Source organism: Cygnus atratus, chromosome 10, assembly GCF_013377495.2.
Source record: "Cygnus atratus isolate AKBS03 ecotype Queensland, Australia chromosome 10, CAtr_DNAZoo_HiC_assembly, whole genome shotgun sequence".
Classification (NCBI taxonomy): domain Eukaryota; kingdom Metazoa; phylum Chordata; class Aves; order Anseriformes; family Anatidae; genus Cygnus; species Cygnus atratus.
This window is the reverse complement of record NC_066371.1, coordinates 7,797,595-7,816,211: the sequence shown is the minus strand read 5'-3', so window position 1 is coordinate 7,816,211 and position 18,617 is coordinate 7,797,595. Positions and strand designations below refer to the sequence as shown.

Here is an 18,617-nt window from a genome sequence, read left to right as displayed (position 1 = left end):
TTCCCCTGGGTGCACGGACAAACCCCTGAAAGCAGGAACTCAGTGCTCGACACAAAGCAAACAGCGAGCCAGCAAAGCCCAGCACTTCCCCACAATCTGTTGGGTGCATTCAAAGCCCAGCAATTTTTAACAATTCTCCAAAGAGAAAGCACGGCGTGCAGAGAAATTAAGTGACACCTCTAAGTGGCAATAATTAAACACTGACATTTACAGTGCGTTTCAGTACATCGGGAACTAGACGTGCCAATGAGGAACCTCTGTAATGTTATGCAGGCAGACTTGCCAGCCTGAAGGTCTGGTTTTGTTCCCTTAGTGTTGCAGAAAACAAACTGTGAAGTAGCCAGGCAAGTGTGAGCACATAAAAATTAGAGTCCAGATCAAACCTTGCATTACTGTGGTGGTTTCAGAGGCAATACAGGAGATGGGTTTTGGGGTACGCTCAGAATCAAGCCTTAAGAAGAGGCTGGTTAAATACACAGATTTCCAAGCCACCTGATGTACATCAATAGGAAATTCCAGATGGTTTATCTTACACTGTTTTTTCCAACAAGATGGTAAGAAAACAGAAAGGACATAGTGCTTGACCACAGGCAAAGCTTCTGGTAACTCAGAGAGGAGCTGTTCCTCATGGAGATCTGAATAAGACTTCTACTGACCTCTCTCCACCTAACTGTTATGCTTGAACCCAGCAGAAGCTTGCTGCTGAGATTTTTATTCCCAGCTCTGCACGCTGTCTGCTGGAGCAGAGACAGCACAAAGCTTACCTCCAGGGAGAACGACAACACCACGTCCGACTTGGAAAGCTGGTTCTCGTTTTCTTCTCCCATGTCAATTATTGAGGTGTTGTGGCTACGTTTCAGCTTCTGCAGCTTGAACTCGGAGCCTCCTTTAGACACAGGCATGCTCTCTAAGTTTGCCATCAGGAGATTGACGGACGACTTCAGCTCCTCGATGTACATGTTCTCCATTTCTTTGGACACAAACTTTGGAAACTTGCGCTCCTTGGATTCAAAAACAGAAGCAAGAGAATGAGTTGTGGTGACGAGCAGCAACCACTTGCTGCACTGGGACAATCCCCCAGGAGCATCTGCAGAGAGGTCTGCGGGCAGGGAACGCCCACAAACCAGCTGACAAATTGCAGCTTCCCCCTGTGTAACGCAGAACCGTTATTGTTAGCTTCCCAAAGAATTACTGCTTGGTACTTGTCCAACTTTACTGTTTCTTGCATGCACTTGCATTTCATTTCTTTTCTGTCTGCATGTGGCCTCCTTCATATAAGTTAATTCACAATCACGAAAACCCCAGGTTTCTCAGCTGGGCTTTGTGACCGACAGCAATTTACTAACGAGTCAAAGGGTGCTGGTGTTCTGGGACTTGTTTCCCAGTCTCTCAGATGCGCCAGCTCTTTGTAAAAACCTTTCTGAGCAGTTGTTCCATTGGTTTTCTAGAGGTGAGAGGAGCCTAAGAAGGCAAAATCGACAATGTGTGGGCTGGAAGGCATAGTCCCAACTGCAAGGAGGGGTAAAACACCCTCTACACGTCACTAATAGGACTACACTGGATGTTTAAACATTAGAACCAGGCTGACACTGAGAGCAAAATGTGATGTTCCTCAAAACATGTTCTCAGCTTTGAATTGCTTCCTGTGCTCCAGCTCCATTAGGAGCACTGGTCTAAGCCCTATGCCATCTGACAGGTCTGCCCATCCCTGAGCCTCCCCAGGCTCTGAACACCTTGCAGCGGGTGACGACAGACTGCACCAGGTGTACGACAGCGAAGCAGCATCTGCAGCCTCAGAACTTGATGCGACATGCAAAGTATCTTCTCAGTGGCATTTCATAAAAAAAGCAGTTCGTAAAGTGTATGCTAGAGAAGAAAACAAGGTCACGTTTTTTCCACAAGACTGTCATAAGGCTGCTGAAAAAAATACTCCACGGCACTGGTCCTTGCATCAACCCTCAGCAGCTTACCCGTTAGAAGCCCCACTCACGGCTGCACTCCCACCAAGCAGTTAAAATACAGTCTCACGCTTCAAGCCTCAACCTCAGGAAGCAATTCTCTCATGTAAATTAGACCTTGTGTAAGAGACTACCTGATCGGTCTGTGTTACTGCATATGCATTACAAAAGGTGCAAGCCACTTCTAGGAAAAGAAAAAAAAAAACAAACACACCACTGGTTTAGGTTTTGAGGACTACTGCTGAAGCAATGATGTTCGAACATGATTGCTTTCTCACCCTGCTGCTACCGGTCTCCCCAGGGACCCGGTTTTGGCACAGCCCCCACAAACCTCTTCACCAATGCAGCAAGGACTGACATTTCTCTGCGTGCTACCAGCAGCTTCTCGTACCGAGGCTAAAACCGGGTAGCTTGAAGTGGTGCCTAACAGTTCACCGGGGATTGGGTCTGATGAGGGAGATGCAGAGATGCAGGGGTGGTACCAAGTTACGCAGCTAACCAGGGGTGGAGCTGAGGGAAGTCTGGAAGAAGGTATGATCAAGGGATGCAGACAAAGGCAAAAAAAGAACGTCAGTCACCTCTACACGTACTTGGAGAAGGGAGAGGCCCAGAAATGGGGACGACTGTGGGTGAAAGAGTTAAGATAGTGCAAGGAATAACCAGTCCAGCAGGCTGCAGCAGAGTGGGCCCAGCCACAGATGGACATATTGCTCAGGTGCCATCACAAGGCCTCATTTAGTTGCCCCAACATGTGCTCCTTCTTGCCCTTGAGGCCAGGTGGCTGGGTGGGAAAGGCACCACAGGACAGTGGCGCACAGGAGGCTGCAGAGAAAAAGGAACCTCGTCCTTGGCATCACTGAGCTGTCAGCTGCAAGTCTGCTTCCGTTTAGCTACTGGAACAGTACAACACGCAGAGTGAAAAGCCCGTCCGGATTCAGCTTTACAACATCTGCTTAGCTTCGGGCACGATCCTCAAGCTCTCAGGCTCACGGCTGTGTGTGTGTGTGTGTGTGTGTGTGTGCGCACGTGTGTGTGGGCCACCTCAGTGTCGGTTCAGGGAGCCCTGCAAGTCTCCCCGTGCAGCAAACCTGCAGTAAAAGCTGTGAAGTGGAGATAAAATTGCAAATGCTGTCCTTTCGCAGAACCGAACTGAGAGCCTACCCTTTGCTAGAAAGAAAGCTGCCCGGCCCAGGGAGGAGGATACAGAGAAGGACTCAAAGGTCATTTGGATGCCTCTGAAAGGCAGCGTCCGTGGGTCTGAAAGAACAAGGATTCTCGTAGGCAGGTGCTGGCGGGATCTGACATTCGGGAGAGAGGGCCCGCAGCAGCAATGTGAATGAGAATAAATACCAATACCTGCCAAGTGGATGAGAGGTAGGCTGTGTTTACCTCAAACCTCCCCCCAGGCGGCACCGCTGTATTTTGAAGGTTGAGTTCTGCACTGGGAAATGTCAGGTTGTGTTCAGGACTTTCTCGTGACTGCCTCTCGCAAGGCCAGCAGTGGCATGGTTTGTTCTCAGCATCCTTGGGGGAGAGTGGAAATGGCAAATCCTTGTTTGCAGAAATAATTCACGAAGCTGCAGCCCTTGCTGGCTGCTGCTGAACCATACGTACTGTCGTCCCACATGCCATAAAGAGAAAATCAAACAACAAAATCAGGAGATCTCATTTTGGCACCCGGTGCCTGTCCGCCCGTCTCAGAATCAGAGCAGTAGTGCACCACGCGGGGGCTTTACATTTCACTGCAAATAAAAAATCCTGTAGATTTTCTTGAAAATAAAATGGCAGGGGGCCAAGTGCCGAACAAAGGAAAGGAGCTGCAGTTACTTTGCTTCTTTGCCGTGCCATCATTTGGCTGCCTTGCTGCATTTATCAGTGAGGTGGGGAAAACCAGAACCCGCCTCCCCAGCAGCTCTCTAAGTGTCAGTGGGGAGTGAGCAAGCAGGTGCCACGGGCATCCTTGCTAACACCTGGCCGTAAATGAATGCGCTGTGCTTTTTACACTCGGTGATTTCAGTGAGGTCGCAAACAGCTCTGATATTACTTTGCCCATAAAAGCCTCAGCACTTGGGCTCAGCTCCTCACAGACTGTGCAGGGAGGCTGCCTGCTGGAAAGCAGGTCCCCAGCCTGGGTTAGACCTTTTTTGCTTTCCTTCTGGGAATAGTTTCTCAATTATCAAGAAGCCAGATAGATCACTCCCAACGTCTTCAGCCCCATTAGGGCTTTATCTGTGACTCAGAGCATCTGATTAGAGGCGAGGATAAAATCTTGGCCATGCTGATGTCAACAGGATCCAGGATTTCTCTCTGCATGTGGTCTATCGGAGGCCAGGTAAATCTGCGCCATGTGAGGGTGCAATTTGCTACAAGGGGGATGTCTCCTTACAGAAGGGTCCCTGGGCAGTTTTGCTGAGTGCTTGGTTACAAAAACTGTTTGGAGCTCCCCCGTCTGCTGCTCTAGGTGGCAGTGATGCCCATAGGGGGGCAATGCTGGCCTGAATGTTCTCATGCGAAACATGCACACCTCTGGGACAGCAAACCTGGCGTGAGGCAGTATCTACCTGCAGGCAGGGGACTGTGGCTCCCAGCAGCCCACTGAACAGCACAAACCCCTGTAGTGCAGTTCCTGGCTTCCCGTTGCATGCCATCACCATCCGTGTTGCTCAGCATACAAATTCGACAAACAGGGCTCAGATGTGCACTTGCAGATCTAGCTGCCGCAGTTAAGGACGTTTTCTTCCCCACTGCTGAGGACTCATCAGGCACCTAAACATTTTGCAGACACCTGAACCGGCCCAGCTCATCAGGGACATTCCGGCAAAGTCACAGAACAGCAGCATCTGCAATTGTTCTTTCTTTACGGTTAAGGAAATGCTCATATTGAACTGGTGACTATTGGGAAAAGAAACATGTAAGGGAACGACAGGACCTGGAAACTAACAACAGATGACTTGTATGCTCGTTAATAGAGAAGATTTTTTATTTTACCTTGGCAATTTGCTCTGCCATTTGAAGACGCCCATCTAACTCGCGTCTGATCTGTGCCGCTTGCTCGTCCGGGTTGTCCAGCTGTACAAAAACAACAAAAAACAAATCAAGGTTAAAAAGTCAACCCATGCAGCACCTTCAGGAGCTGCTCAGTGTCTCCCGTTACTTGTGGTGCTGTGAATGCCTCGAGGTGCCCCCTGTGAGCTGGTTCACCAGAGCTGGGAATTACGCAGTGGTGACCGAGGGGTGGAAGCCCTCGACCACGAGACCAGCCCTTCAGCCAGGAAGCCCCCAGCCTACCCGGGTGAGGACTTACCTTTTTTTCTTCTTCAAGGTTAATTCCCCTCATTTCTTCCCTTTCTTACTACGGATTACACGAAGCAACTGTGATAAAGTACTCTGGCTAGGAATCGGGACCGAGGAGCAGTCTCGCAGCGACTCAGCAGCGATGCCCTGGTGCTGGGGCAGCTGCAGCCCCTGGGGACAGGACACACCACAACAACCGGACCCCCTCCTGCCCCCGCCTAGCATCCAGAAAAAGACAGAAACAGCCAGAAAAAACTGAGCATGAAATGAACAGCATTTGCTTGTCTTCTTTCCCCTTTCCTCCCCGTTGCTACAGCCACGCGCCAGCAGCTGATTCATGCACCCAGCCTTCAGCAGAGACCTTTGCAACGCCGCACACAGCCCCGTGGTTTGGTGTTTGGCATCTGCCTGGCCCTGAGATGTCCTCTGAGGGCAAGAAGTTGTTTCTGCCCGCTAAGCTGGCAATTGCAGCACACGGGTAAGGCACAGTTGACTGCGGCAAGCAGCTTGCCACTGGTAGGACTCGCTGATAGGTACGTTATTTTTAGTGGGAATGCACAGACATAAATTACAGAACAACAAAAATGCACAAAATCAAAACCAGACCCCAAAGAAGACGAGAGCTGTTGTAATGAAGCAGCAATTTTATAGCGGCTTTCCACTCCAAGCAGTCTCTAGACCCCTTTCAGGGTCATTTTGGCCACAGCACAGGGCTAGAAAAGTACAGCAGCAGCTGGCAGCAGGGCAGTCATGGCACTGCTCCACCCGGGAGCTGTAAAACCACGCTCAGCTTGGTGCGAAACCTCACCGATTTGGTTCACCTCTTCTTGCAAACCACGACTCCACGAGGGAGGGCTGGCTCCCAAACCAAGCGCTGCTTGCTGGCTCCTTCTGGAGGAGACAGGCCACTCCCAGACCCAAGGTCAGCCCCCACGAATCACTTTCTGAAAGCTCCAAGTTCATCTCTGCCCCTTTTTAAAATCCTGCCTACAGACAGCGGCCTCCTGACCTGCGCCTGGAGCAGCCGTGGGCTTTGAGGGGATCCCCCCGTGGTTTCACAGGACTGACCCTTTCTGGCTACCGGCACACAAAACAGCCACAGGCTGCTGTGTGCTGGCTCTCCAGTGACGGCCACACATACACGAGGTTTATACACTGGCCTGGGGTCGCTCTCACCACCTCCCTGCGTTTTATCCTCCTCCGGAGACAAGCTGCTTGACAGAACAGACGCCGGGCTGCTGCAGCGCAGTCTGCAAAGTTACGGCCACGGCAATGACAGAAGTTTCGGTTCTCGGCCTGGCGAGTTACGAGCTCTTCTGTCTGAGGTTCCCAAGCACGTGCCAAAATACATCGATTCCCCCCAGACCCGCAGCTGTCCACGGCACTTCTCGGCTGTCTGTGGAGACCTGCATGTCTGCAGGAGGACATTCGCATGCTGCTTCACCACAGCTGATTTTCCAGAGAGCTGACATTCGTTATGGCTGAGAGTGAGGGAAAATATATTTTTGATTAGTTGTTGAAAGCCTCTGTTACAGCTTTAATTTGAGCTGGAAAGCTACGTGGTTTTAGACCCTGATCCAAATTCCACCGAAGCTTCAATGATCTCTGGCTTGGCCACCCAGATCTCGCTCACTCCAGCTGCACTGTATGCGCTTCCTAACCTGCTGCCTTCATCTTTATACTCCTGATCCCAAGAGCAGCATGGAGCCAGGAACTACCAGCACCTTTTGGGATTAATTCCGCCAGTAATTCCTCCACGAGCAAAAGCATCACGCAACTGACTTCCCCTGATGTGCGAGCATCTCAGAGCTGCTTAATGAAGGGTAGGAAATGCACAATCCCAGATTTCCATGGCTTTGCAGCTCTGAAAAAGGGGGCACTATTTGAATTCCATCTGAGCCGCAGTAATTGAGGCTAATCACACATTACCCAAAATAACTCCCAGGCTAAATTTAGAAACCAAGGATGCTGCAGGAGGAGAGATGTTGTTGCGGTATGCTAATGAGCCAGCACACTGTCTCACACTTCCCGCACTATCTTGGTCTTGCAGATGTTTTCTAGCGATGCTACAGGTGTCAAAAACTGTGTCATGGAGAGATCTGACTGCAGAAGATTATTTTTCCTGGGAGGCAACAAACAGCCCTGGCACCTGCTCAGCGGTGGTCCAGAGAAGGCGTTCCTCTCCAGAGCTGCACGCTGCCGAGCTTCCCAACGCACTGATGCAGCCAAGCCCGCTAACCCAGTGCTTAAAAGAAACAAAGAGCATTGCCAGGCTGTGTTTTCGATGGCTCCTCGTAACAGCTCCACGGCAAAAACTCATCAGAGCATCTCCTCCTTGTTACACAACGAGCGGGACTAACGAGACAGCCCCCGCCTGCAGTCGGCGTGTATGGTCCTGGCAAGTTCGAGCAGACCTCTCGTGACGAGGAGCAGCAGAGGCAGCAGCTCAGTCACTCGCTGCTCCTGCTGACATCAAAGCAAGCCGAGGAGGTTTTATGCAGTCATAACGCTACGCAGGGCCATTAAGAGAGCAGGGCTGGCGCCCATAAAACATGCTCTGCTTGCGAAATAAGGCAAGGGGCAAATGTAATCCGGGCTATCTAAGCAATACCAAACATCCAAGGAGGGCAACGTCGACCCTAACATCATTAAAACTCAGTTTCTTAACTAGAGAATCAGCTATTTATCTTGTGCCGTATGCATGCCCACTTTATATTCAAATACTTGACAGCCAAATATATAAATGATTTACAAAGTCAAGGAGAAATTGAATTAGTTTCGTTCCGCATTATGACTATGTTATGGGTATGCTATGAATAAAGCAAAGATATAAATCATAAGGTTGCCCCAGTCAATTAAATGTGAAAAGTATTATAAATTTCAGTATACATATGATTTGTCATATGCACCGGGCTTTTCTTCAGCAGCATGTCACAAATATATGACGTATATAATTTGCAATTCTCAACTGATCATTACCCAACTGCCTGCTGGTAAATTAGATGTTTTCATACGTCTACCCGCATACAATATTATTTCTCTCTGCTTGCCCTGCAGAGATTATCTACGTTGGTGTAACAGTTGTTAAAGTAAAACAATAAAAATAAAATAAAATTATGCAGATTAGATTCTGAGCGGAGCCCAAAACCTCCCAGAATCACAGCTAGTCTGTCACTGAATGCATCGCAGGGCATATGCCTGCTTTTAACCACACGGTGACTGCTCAACTGCAAGAAAAAGATCTTGCAAAAGACAATTTCTTACATATAAACTGCTAATCGGGAATAAATTTTAATGGGCACTAGTAACATGAAACAAGTTGAAGATGCTCATGATGTGATTTTGAATGCATGTCAGTAAAACCAGGCGTCCGTATGTACCCCTAGGCTTCCTCCCCTCTGAAACAAAGACTTCTCCTCGCGGTATCCTGAAGGGACAGCAGGTAACCTCTCTGCACCTTTTGAAGGTGGAGAAGGTAAACCAAACAGCCTAACCAAGACGTAAGATCTGCAATAAGATGCACCACCCCTACCCCATCCCTGCCTAAACCGTGTGCTTCCCCTCACCTCCCTGGAGCACTGAGCCCCGGGAGTTTTAAAGCCACGGCCCTGGCTCGCCCCCAAAAAAGCCTTCGAATTACTGCTCCTTCAAGCCGAGCCATTACAAAGCCCTGGCTCCAAAAGTGATGCTGGAGCAGCAGAACGGGTCCATGCCCCCGAGTGTGCACTGGTGGGGCTCTCACCCAACACTTTTAACACAGCGTGCGAGTTTTACAAGCATTAGGGGAGCAGACCAAAACACTGCGCTCTCAGCACCACGAAGCTTCCGAGTTTTAAGCCATCGCAGTGAACAGCGCCGGCGGAAAGAAGTCTGTTGTAAGCTACAAGGACTGATAAGGACGGGATGCAGCGCGCAGGCACGACGCGCAGCGATTAGCCTGGCATTTACACCACGCGCCGCCCGAGTGACAGGCATTGTCGGCGTCATTGTCCCCAGCCACGGGAGAGGAGCCAGAAACCACCGGGACCACTCAACGGTCTAATCCCTCCCTGCCAGTCACTGCTAATGCTAACACCTGCTCCTGGCACCGGGAGCAAATGTCACCAAGTCCCGATTGCTGGGGCCCGTTGGAAAGTATTTCCCCTCCCTTAGAGGCAGTTACGCTGCCTCTGCAGAGCACAAACCAGTTGCAACACTGTGATGGAAAAGCACGCTTTAAATCCACTGGCAACACATACGTCGAGTTGTAGGAACCTGCTCTGTGCCACTTGGGGAACAGAAACAAACCCACCTCAATTTTCTAGGTGCCTGACCCGTCTGTGTCCTGGCCAAGCCCTGCTGGCACCCAGCACTGCCCTGGTGCTGGTGCGGAGTTGGGCTTTGCCAAACCCGGTCCAGCTGAAATAAGTGAAGGTTACTGACACAGAGAGCTGAACCTGCAGCTTAAGTCCTCCTAAAATAATAAACTAAAACTGGCTCAGTGGTCGCGCTGATTTTCCAGTGCGTTGATTTAATAACCCCAAAAATGCATCCCATAAGATGCTGAGCTCCTGGAAAGCCTCTGAAGCACTGGTGTGGTCACCCACCCACCCGAAACACAGCCCGATAGCTGTGTTGTGCATGGCTACTGGTGCCAAAAGCCACCAGGAGAAAGCTTCAGGGCTCTCGTCCTTTGACACGCCGGGAGCTATGTAGCTCAGCAAACGGTAGATTAAATATTTCAAAGCAAACACGCCGGATGTGAAGGCTGAACAAGATCACAATACGGGTGACAACTTTGCAGCTTTGATGTAGGGCTTTAGGAGAGATCTTTGTCTAAGGAAAGATGGTTTCACTTTGTAATGCACAATCAGAGAAAATACTGAAAAATTCATAAGACCCCTTCAATTAATAATTAATCTCTCAGTCAAGGCGTGCTAGTAACTGTGGTATCCGGCACCACCGAGTGCGCCAGCTGGAAAACATGTGGCCCCCAAAGTGATTCACTGCATGGAGGCCCTCCACTTCTTATCAGAAAACCACTGCTCTAGGAGAGAGCGACACGAGCCAGGACAAACCCGCACCCTGAACAGCCCTGATCGACCCGTAGCATCCTTTTCCCACAAACGATGCTGATGCTTGAGGAAGTATTCTTCTGTACGAGCAAGGAAGGGAAGCTGGTCCTGAAAGCCCCCAGCTCTGGTGGTGTCTCTGAACCAGAGCTGAAGGCTCTGTCCCTGCACGAAGGCAGGATGCCGAGCTCCCTGTTCAATTGGGAACGTGAAGGACATTAAGCTGTCTGCGTAGCTTCAGTCACTAATACCCCAGGCATCATGCTAATCCTCTCTGCAGCAAATTACAACTCGAGGACCGCCAGCTGTCTTGGGATTTGAAATGAGAGGAAAAGGAAGCAAGGACAGTGTCCCAGGGGGTACCCACCTCTTGGGGCAGCAACATCGGGGCTGCCTGTAAGGGGCTGGGCAGCATCAGCACGGCCCCAGCATGGACGGGAGCACGTTTTCCTTCCTGCAATTTTGTTAGTTTTACAATGCTGTTGGTTTCCAGCTTGTGGTGAGGCAGGGGGGTCATTACAGGGCTGTCTCCTATTTGGAAGGGCTCTGCAATGGCCGTGCCTCGCCCTGCCCTGCTCACTGCGCGCTCTTACTGCAGGGGGGGGGCACTTGATGCGCACAGGCAATCCCTTCTTTCAGGGACTGCAGCCAAAAAACGGATTGCCAGAAAGCAGCTGAGCCTCACTTACCCTCTCCAGGCCGATGGATTAAAATGAAAAGAGAGGTTTTTGTGGTGGGGCCTCTCCAAAACCCTCTGGATGCACCAATCTAACAGCAAAGGAGATGCCGGCCTTCCCTGCGGCTCGCTCAGCAGGATGCTCAGGGAGGATGCTCAGGCATCAGCGTTTGCTCCAACCCATCCAAGCCCTGCCTGGCCCACCGGGACAGCTCCAGGGATGTCAAATGATTGTCATCCAGAAGGGAAGAAATCAGGGGGCAGAGCCAGAGACACCTTTCCCTGCAGCAAACCCCTCCACTGAAAGCAGAGGCCAAGTGCAACACGAACAGGGCTGGTTGCAAGGAATGCCTGAGGAGGGGTTTCTCTTCAAATCGGTCCGTGTGACCCTGACTGTTAAATGGACAGAAGGAGGAGCTGGGCACAGCTGCTGCCAAGGGGGAGAGGCTTTTAACAAAGCAGCAGCCTTCTGCAAGCTGTTTTAAGGAGGATGTGATTACGTACCAGCACACATCCCAGCAGCAGGGCGCTCCAAGTGCCACCGCGTGACAGAGATGCTCTGGGCTGCCTCTCCTCTGGTCCGGCAGACTTCCTAAAATCAGTCCTTCAGCCTAAGAGTCACGCTGAATATTTCTAGTACAACGTAAAATTTCCATTAATTCAATGAATTACTCTCTGTACCTATTACCGTGCCAAAATTTTCCTCTTCTAAGACACACAGTATTTTTGATCAGCAACAGTAGCAGAAACAAGATTTCAAGCAGAAAAGCTCAAGTTTCTTGAGTGGTGTACCTTTTTTTTTTTTTTTAAACACAACAGTATAACAGCTCTGTTAAGAGCATACACGTTCTCTTATCAGCTAGAAAGCAATTTTCAAAAACTTTGGGAAAGGTGAAAAAAAAAATCCATCAACCCCATGAAAAATTCCAATAAACTCATTGGATATTTGAGAGCAGGAGAGGCTTAACATTGATTTAATTCTTGGCCAGGCTGTGTGGCGATGTAACTGCCAAGTGCCCAACCGGCCTTATGTTGGGCAAAAGCCATTCAGTGTCGGTTTTTCTCTATTTGTAAATGTTATAACATTCATCAAGTAATCCAGCATGCAGGCTCCCGCAAGTGACAAACGCCCTTGTCTTTGCTGAAAAAGAGCTCTGCACCATTTTGCTCTTACGTATGCAAACCCGATCTTCGGCAGGACGCCCATCGTGTCCAAATCTGCGGTCATTTGCTGAGCAGCTGCGGATCAGTGCCTGCTCCCTTCATCCCAGCAAGCTCCTGCTTTACCCAATGAGCCTCTGCTGCCGTAAGACAGCAGTCAGAGTGTCCTGGGGGGGAGTGATTTAAAGCTGCACAAAGGACTTGGACAATTCGGTTAGGGCTGGCGCTTCCTTCTCTACGAGAAATCTTATTTCACAGTTCATAAGCTTTGGGGCTGTGCTAGATCTGTCGGTAAAAATATTCCCTGGGATGTATGAGTGGCCCCTCCCTGCCCGAGTGCTGTCTCTCCTAACAGAGCCGTAAAGTGCTGTGTTTTAGCAGCTGCCCGGCTGCCCGGGCTCTCACACATCACACAAGCACACAGCAGCTGGGGCCGAGCGTGTTTCACCCAGCAAGGTCAAAAGGTCTACCCTCCGACTAACTCCAGCCTAAAGGCTGCCTTGTTGGTAAATGCTTACCACACGAGCAGAGCAGGTTTCCAAAATATTTAGGGGGAGCACAGCATCGCTGTGTGCCCACACGTGGAGAGCTGCTGGCACCGAGCAGAGATTTCTTATGCCGTCCGTTGTGCTTGGCAGCAGCACCCATGGGTGCCCGCTGCTCGCCTGCAGAGCTCTGCAGGATGAATCAGTCCTTGTGGCTGTGTAAGGGGAGGTGGCAGCCAGGCTACCCACACAGTAGGGGTTTGAAATGTGGAAATCCCCCCCTGCTATCTCAGCTACCGATCCATGTACCAGCACACCCTGCTCACAGCTTTGCAAGGATGCACTGAGCTGCAGGGCTGGGGAGAGCTGAGGCAAGCACACCCATCGTGCAGCTTTCCAGCAGGTTGTGCAAAGATACCTACAGATTTACGAGTGGTGATAAATCAACATAAATGAAAAACAGATGAAGCAGAACAGAGAGGGGAAGAAAAAGCACCGTCTGCCTTTGCAAACGCTTTGCAGGCTATGAAAAGGACAGCAAAACACTTCATCCAAAAGGCACTTTCTTTCAATTTGTCTCCGGAGAACTCCTGAACCCCACAAATCCCTCTGCAAGATCATCCATGAGAGGTGTGCGACACCAAAAGGGCTTAAAAACTAAGCTGTCCACAATCTCCTGATCTCTGAGCACGCCTTCACACTCGCTGCTTATGGCATTGCATAAGGATGCTTTGAGGTGTGCGTGCAGCATACACTGAGCTACGGCACCACGAAAGAAACCAGGGCTCTGACTAGTTCATGTGGCCCAAGGCAGATCACTACACTTAGCTTGCTCCTGTTTCTTTAGAGTTTATCATATCCCAATCTTCAATTGGGAAGTAAATCACCTGTATTTCCAACACATGACACAGTACTATTGACTTCCAAATAATTTGTATGGCTAGAATTAGCTGCATTAGCTCATCTCAAACTACATGGAAGAAAGATCTACATATCCTCAAATCCCAATCCCTTGATTAAAAGCTTAATGGTAAATACATCGGTCACATAACTTGAAATGGGCTTCAGTCCATATCCAACTGGCATAAGGACCTGCTGTAGCAAAGCCACAGTATGTTGTCACTCTGTGGGATTAAAAGTGACAGAATAAGACATGGGAACATTTCCAGAGGTGTCTACCTAACCTGCAAGGCCAGGCTATGGGCCCTGCATAGGAATTCAGGCCTCCTTCAAAAGTTTCTCCCTCCCTGCTGGAATGTGCTTGGGGCCTGGGTTTCGATTCCTATTGACTCAAGGGTTTCAATTCCCATTGATTCAAGCAGAGACCTCCAAGTTTTCCTGCTCCTTCATCATCAACTGAGAGATCTTAGACTCAGCTGTGGGACAGAAGCACCTGAAAGCCTTCTACACACAGGATAAGGCAGTTCCTGACAGGCTTTTTCCAGTCACAGCACATTAATGTATTTCAAGCCAAAACCTCTACTTGCTGACGCTTGGCAGAGGTGGGGATGTGGGGACAGAAAGGTGTCCTGGCAGGAGCTCCCGTGGGAGAAGTCTTTCTGAAGTGCAGGTCCATGTTCCCTGAGGTTAAAGTTCCCTGACCCTACCGTTCAGCCCTCCCCATGGAGATCTTTGCACCACTGCTTCCTCTGGCCGAAAACCTTTTGTGCCCAGCTCTGACAGGCTTCTGGGCTCTGTCGTGATGGCTCAGTGATCAAGCCTGAGCTATGACTTTTACATTCTGAAGCCGGCCTCCCTGTTGACACGAAATCAGACATCCTGCAGAGGCTGGGACCAGGCCTCTCCCAGGACAGTGCAACCAGCACAGAGCTCGTGAGGGGTGATGGTAGGACCAACCAACACATCGATAGCTACAAATCATGGGAATGAGGATCATTTTTAGTCTTTGAAAATAATTACGATAAAATGGAAAGAAAAACCATATTCAGAACAGAAACTTGCCTGCCACAGAGGCACAGCTTGGAACTGGGCAGCCGTTCTTCAAAATAATGCTCACGGTCTGTGGGTACATGCCTTGGAATGTGAATTACGACATTGGCTCCTGAAGTAGCATGACAATGACTGAGTGCATTTCTCTTCTGCAGAAGCTTGGAGCAAAACACAGAATTTGTTCATTGAGAGCAAGGTTTTGGTTCCCTTTCAGGGCCAAACAACTGTGTATCAGCAGAAAAGAAAGGAAGGAAACGTAGAGGGAAGGTTACATCTCCCACTTTTTCAAGGACTAAGATTAGCAAAAAATGCCATGCTGCCCGTTATAGTTCGTTTTGGTATCCATGAAGTTTAAATTATTACAGTCCTGCTGAATATTACAGGCCGTCCTGCTGAACAAGCTGATGTCTTCCACATTGGTTTGACAGAACAAACCGACTGCTTCAAGGGCACTGACGGAGCAGATGTCTTTCTGATGACGAGTTGCTGGTCACACCTGTGACTCGGACCACCAGAAACCTGTGTGTGTGTTGCCTTCAGACCCCTTCCTATAGAGATGGGGCATCCCCATGTATCAGAAGGGAGGTAACTTCCATGGCACTCGCCTATTTTTAGTCCCTCAGAGTTGCATCTAACAGTCCACTAAATTGTGCCAATTTATCAAAGGCCAAAACAGAAACACCACATTTGTAAGACCCTTCAGTCAGTATATAATAATAACAACAAGACTAATAGTTATTAATGATTAATATAATAAGCATCGCTATGCTAAATTATTATTACTAGGCTAATAAAAAAATTCAGTTCCTTGCCCTAACATGCTGTGCTCTGACTCATCCAAAGGTTCCAGGGAAATTTGCATCTGGGGGAATTTCCTCTTCTTAAACAGAAGCACCACTATTAGCCATGCAATAACCTCTAAATTAGTATTGCATTCCAGAAAAGCCACCTCTTAGAAATAATTAGTAGTCAACAACATGATGAGAAATGCCTGTGATACAGATGCTCCCCTTCCACCTCTCTGGAAACACCCTGGTGGGGGTGCTAAGACTGTACTTATGTAGGAAATACGCCCATCCTTGGGAAGCCAGCACTGCAACAAGAGCAGTGCTTTGGACAAATCACCTCCTGCTATGCCAACACTGACGTCAAAGCATGTAACATTTAAAAAATAAACATGGAAAAAAAAGCCAACACTTCTTAATAAAGGCAGGATATATTACTCTTGGTGGGAAAGAAGGATACTGAGAACCATAAAATAAACAAAAACGTAGAAAACCCCATCTTATCCCAAACCAGGGCTGATCCAAGTCACAAGCCAGGAAAAGCAACCAGCCTTCTCTCTGCCTGATCACCCACAGCAGAGCCCGTTCCAGCCCGAAGAACCGGTGGATGAACAAAATGGATGACAGGACCTGTGAGAAAGGTTGAGCGGAGCCCTGAGGGCTGTGGGGGCACCTTAAGGACCAAGCCAAGCAGCTACAGAGCACTTGGCTGGTTAAAGAGCTTGCTGAGATGTTCAGTCTTTATCCTTCACTACGTAAACCCTGCAGGAGCCCTGCCAAGACAAATATCCCTATTGCTGGGCGCGGCCTGCCCACAGCCCCGCCTGGGCACTGGGCACCCCCCTGTGAGAAGAGGAGACGGGCTTCAGGGTCCCGGGCTTCAACACCCCAGCGAGCAGCACGGAAGATTTCAGCAGCTCCTCTATAATTCCTCCCGGGCTAGGAGCCCTAGGCTGCCCTCCACGTCTCATGTTTATGTTCGGAGCGTGCGGCAGGAGCGGGCAGTACAGCGGCATCACGAGAGCTGAGCCTTCGCTGCGTCCCCCACCACGCTGCGGACGATAAACGTCTGCTTTCCTGTTTGTCAGGCAGCCAAGTGCATCCTAATGGCTTCCCTGGCTGGAGCACGCAGGCAGCCCCAGCTCCACGCGGCGCTGCACCCAGGCGCGGGGCCGACCCTGGTTTCTGACGCACCCGCCGTCAAAGGCAGAGGCCCCGAGATAAGGGGGCGCCGGGGCTTGGGCTTTTTGTATGCCTCGCCTAATAGAAAGCATTAACTCCCGTTACAAATATTTATGAAAAGTGAGATGCGATTAAGTGATTCGCAATTGAAAATTAACAACCTAAAAATTCAGCCACGTAGACAGCGTTAAATATAACTGCGGTTAATGCACGCTAATTTAAATCGAGATGATACAGCAGCACCGGCAAAAAGGCAGGCAATTGCGTTCCCCATCATTAGCATCCATCCCCACGTGGGCCATTGCTCCCGGGGGGCGCAGGGCTGGGTGCTGCAGCAGGAACCAGGGACCAGGGACCACCGCCTGCCCCCCTCACGGCCCCTAGGCTCACCTCACCACCACAGGATGGCGGATGGAATCAGCCCGCAGCACCCAAAGTATTGGGCGGTACCGCAAAATATTGTCTGTGAGCCCCGCAGCCCCCTCCGAGGCTCTTTGCGGATGCGGTGCAACACAGCTGGGGGGTGGCACGGACCCCGTCGCCCCCTCCTGAAGAAGGGAGGACCACGGTGGAAAAGAGACCGGTGCCTCCCCGAGGTCCTGCAGTGCTCAGGATCGCACTACTAACTCTACCCTGGCTCCCCATCCAACTTCCCCCCCGCCTGTAAATTATTTTCCCCTAACTTAGCACAGACAGAGCCCCCAGGCAAAGCCTTTCCATCCCCACAGGGTGGAGAGCTGTTTTTCGCACTGTTAAACGAATTATCCTTTTAATGAAAATGAAACCAAACACTAGCTGCTCAACACCTCCACCACAACCCAGGTTGGACTTCGGGACGTGCCAGGATGCAGCAGTGCTGGAGAAGAGGGAGAAGCACCCACCTGGCACGAGCTCTGGAGCCCACCTCCAAGTTTTACTGAGCTGGTGCCAGCCCGAATGGCGCGTCTTTGCAGACGGACAGGCTCAGGAGACACTCCAGATCCCCTCCTCACCGAAGAGAGCTCCGTGAACAGAAGAAGATTGATATAAGGATGGGACGTGAGCTGGGCGGTGGGTCACGCCTCACCGTCACTCTTCCAGATATCTCGTCTGCAAGGAGCACTCTCATCTCCTGCTTTTTGAGGCAACGCCGCTTATTTCAAACTACATTCAGCAAGGCGTGACCTCTTCCCTTTGAAAATGTTACCAGGGCAGGAGGCTTTTTGCTTACTGAGTTAGGGAAAATATATTGGACACCGAGAGTACGGCATGACAGTCCCTGCTGCTGCTGAGGTCTCCTGGTGCCTTCCGAATGGCAGTGCACGGCAAAAAGAGGGAGACGACCTGCTCTCTGATCCCACCTCATCTGTATTCCACCCTCAGCCTTCCCCTCTAAGCTTCCACCGAGGGCAGTGCACTTCACATGCAGGAAGGGCGTGCAGGAGTGCAGAACATGCAGCTGGAGGCTGGAGGTACGAGTGCACAGCATTTGTACCTGCCCATCTCCAGTGGCAGATGGAGCTCTTCTCAGAAAGAAAAAATAAATAAATAACCAACGAAGAGATTAAAGAGAAATGCTTGGAGCACTCTCAGGGGATTCAGCGCTTTTTGCATTCTGCTCTGTAACCGCATCAAAACTGTGCTGCTAGAGCCAACCTGCTCCTCCAGCTGAAGGTGCCATCGTCTGCTACAGGCTCTGTAGCTACGGGAACACACACACACACAGAGCCTGCAGCTGAAATCCCTTCCCTCCACATCTCACTATTAATCAAGTTGTTTGCTACAGCAGATTTATGGAAACCAAGGGACTGCAACCAGTGCCCAGGGCATCGGAAAAAATATTGAGTGTGTGCAAGGACCTGTGGGGTCAGCTTGCTCCCCTTGCCACATTGCCATGCAGAAAAGCAGCTCCCTCGCTGTCCTTCTCTCCCTCCACCTGGAGCTGTGGGGAAAAACAACTGGAAAAAGCAGCCTCAGAGGGGAGTGACAGCCCAAATGCTGCGAGCTGTTAAGGGCTGAGGGCGGGGAGAGAACTCTAGCTGAGAGCTGGCACAGCTGGGAAAGGCTCCGGCACCTGCCCCTGCTGCCCCTCGGAT

General features: G+C 50.3%; 1 protein-coding gene across 1 annotated transcript in view; it reads right to left on the bottom strand.

The window, feature by feature from the left end:
- CADPS (calcium dependent secretion activator) overlaps window positions 1–18,617 on the bottom strand; it is a 203,395-nt gene that overhangs the window by 127,447 nt on the left and 57,331 nt on the right. The window contains exons 4-5 of the mRNA XM_035546629.2: window positions 4,947–5,027; window positions 765–1,001 (exon numbers count right to left, since the gene is read on the bottom strand). Coding sequence (XP_035402522.1) covers window positions 765–1,001; window positions 4,947–5,027 — 318 coding nt within the window. The remainder of the gene's footprint in view (window positions 1–764; window positions 1,002–4,946; window positions 5,028–18,617) is intronic.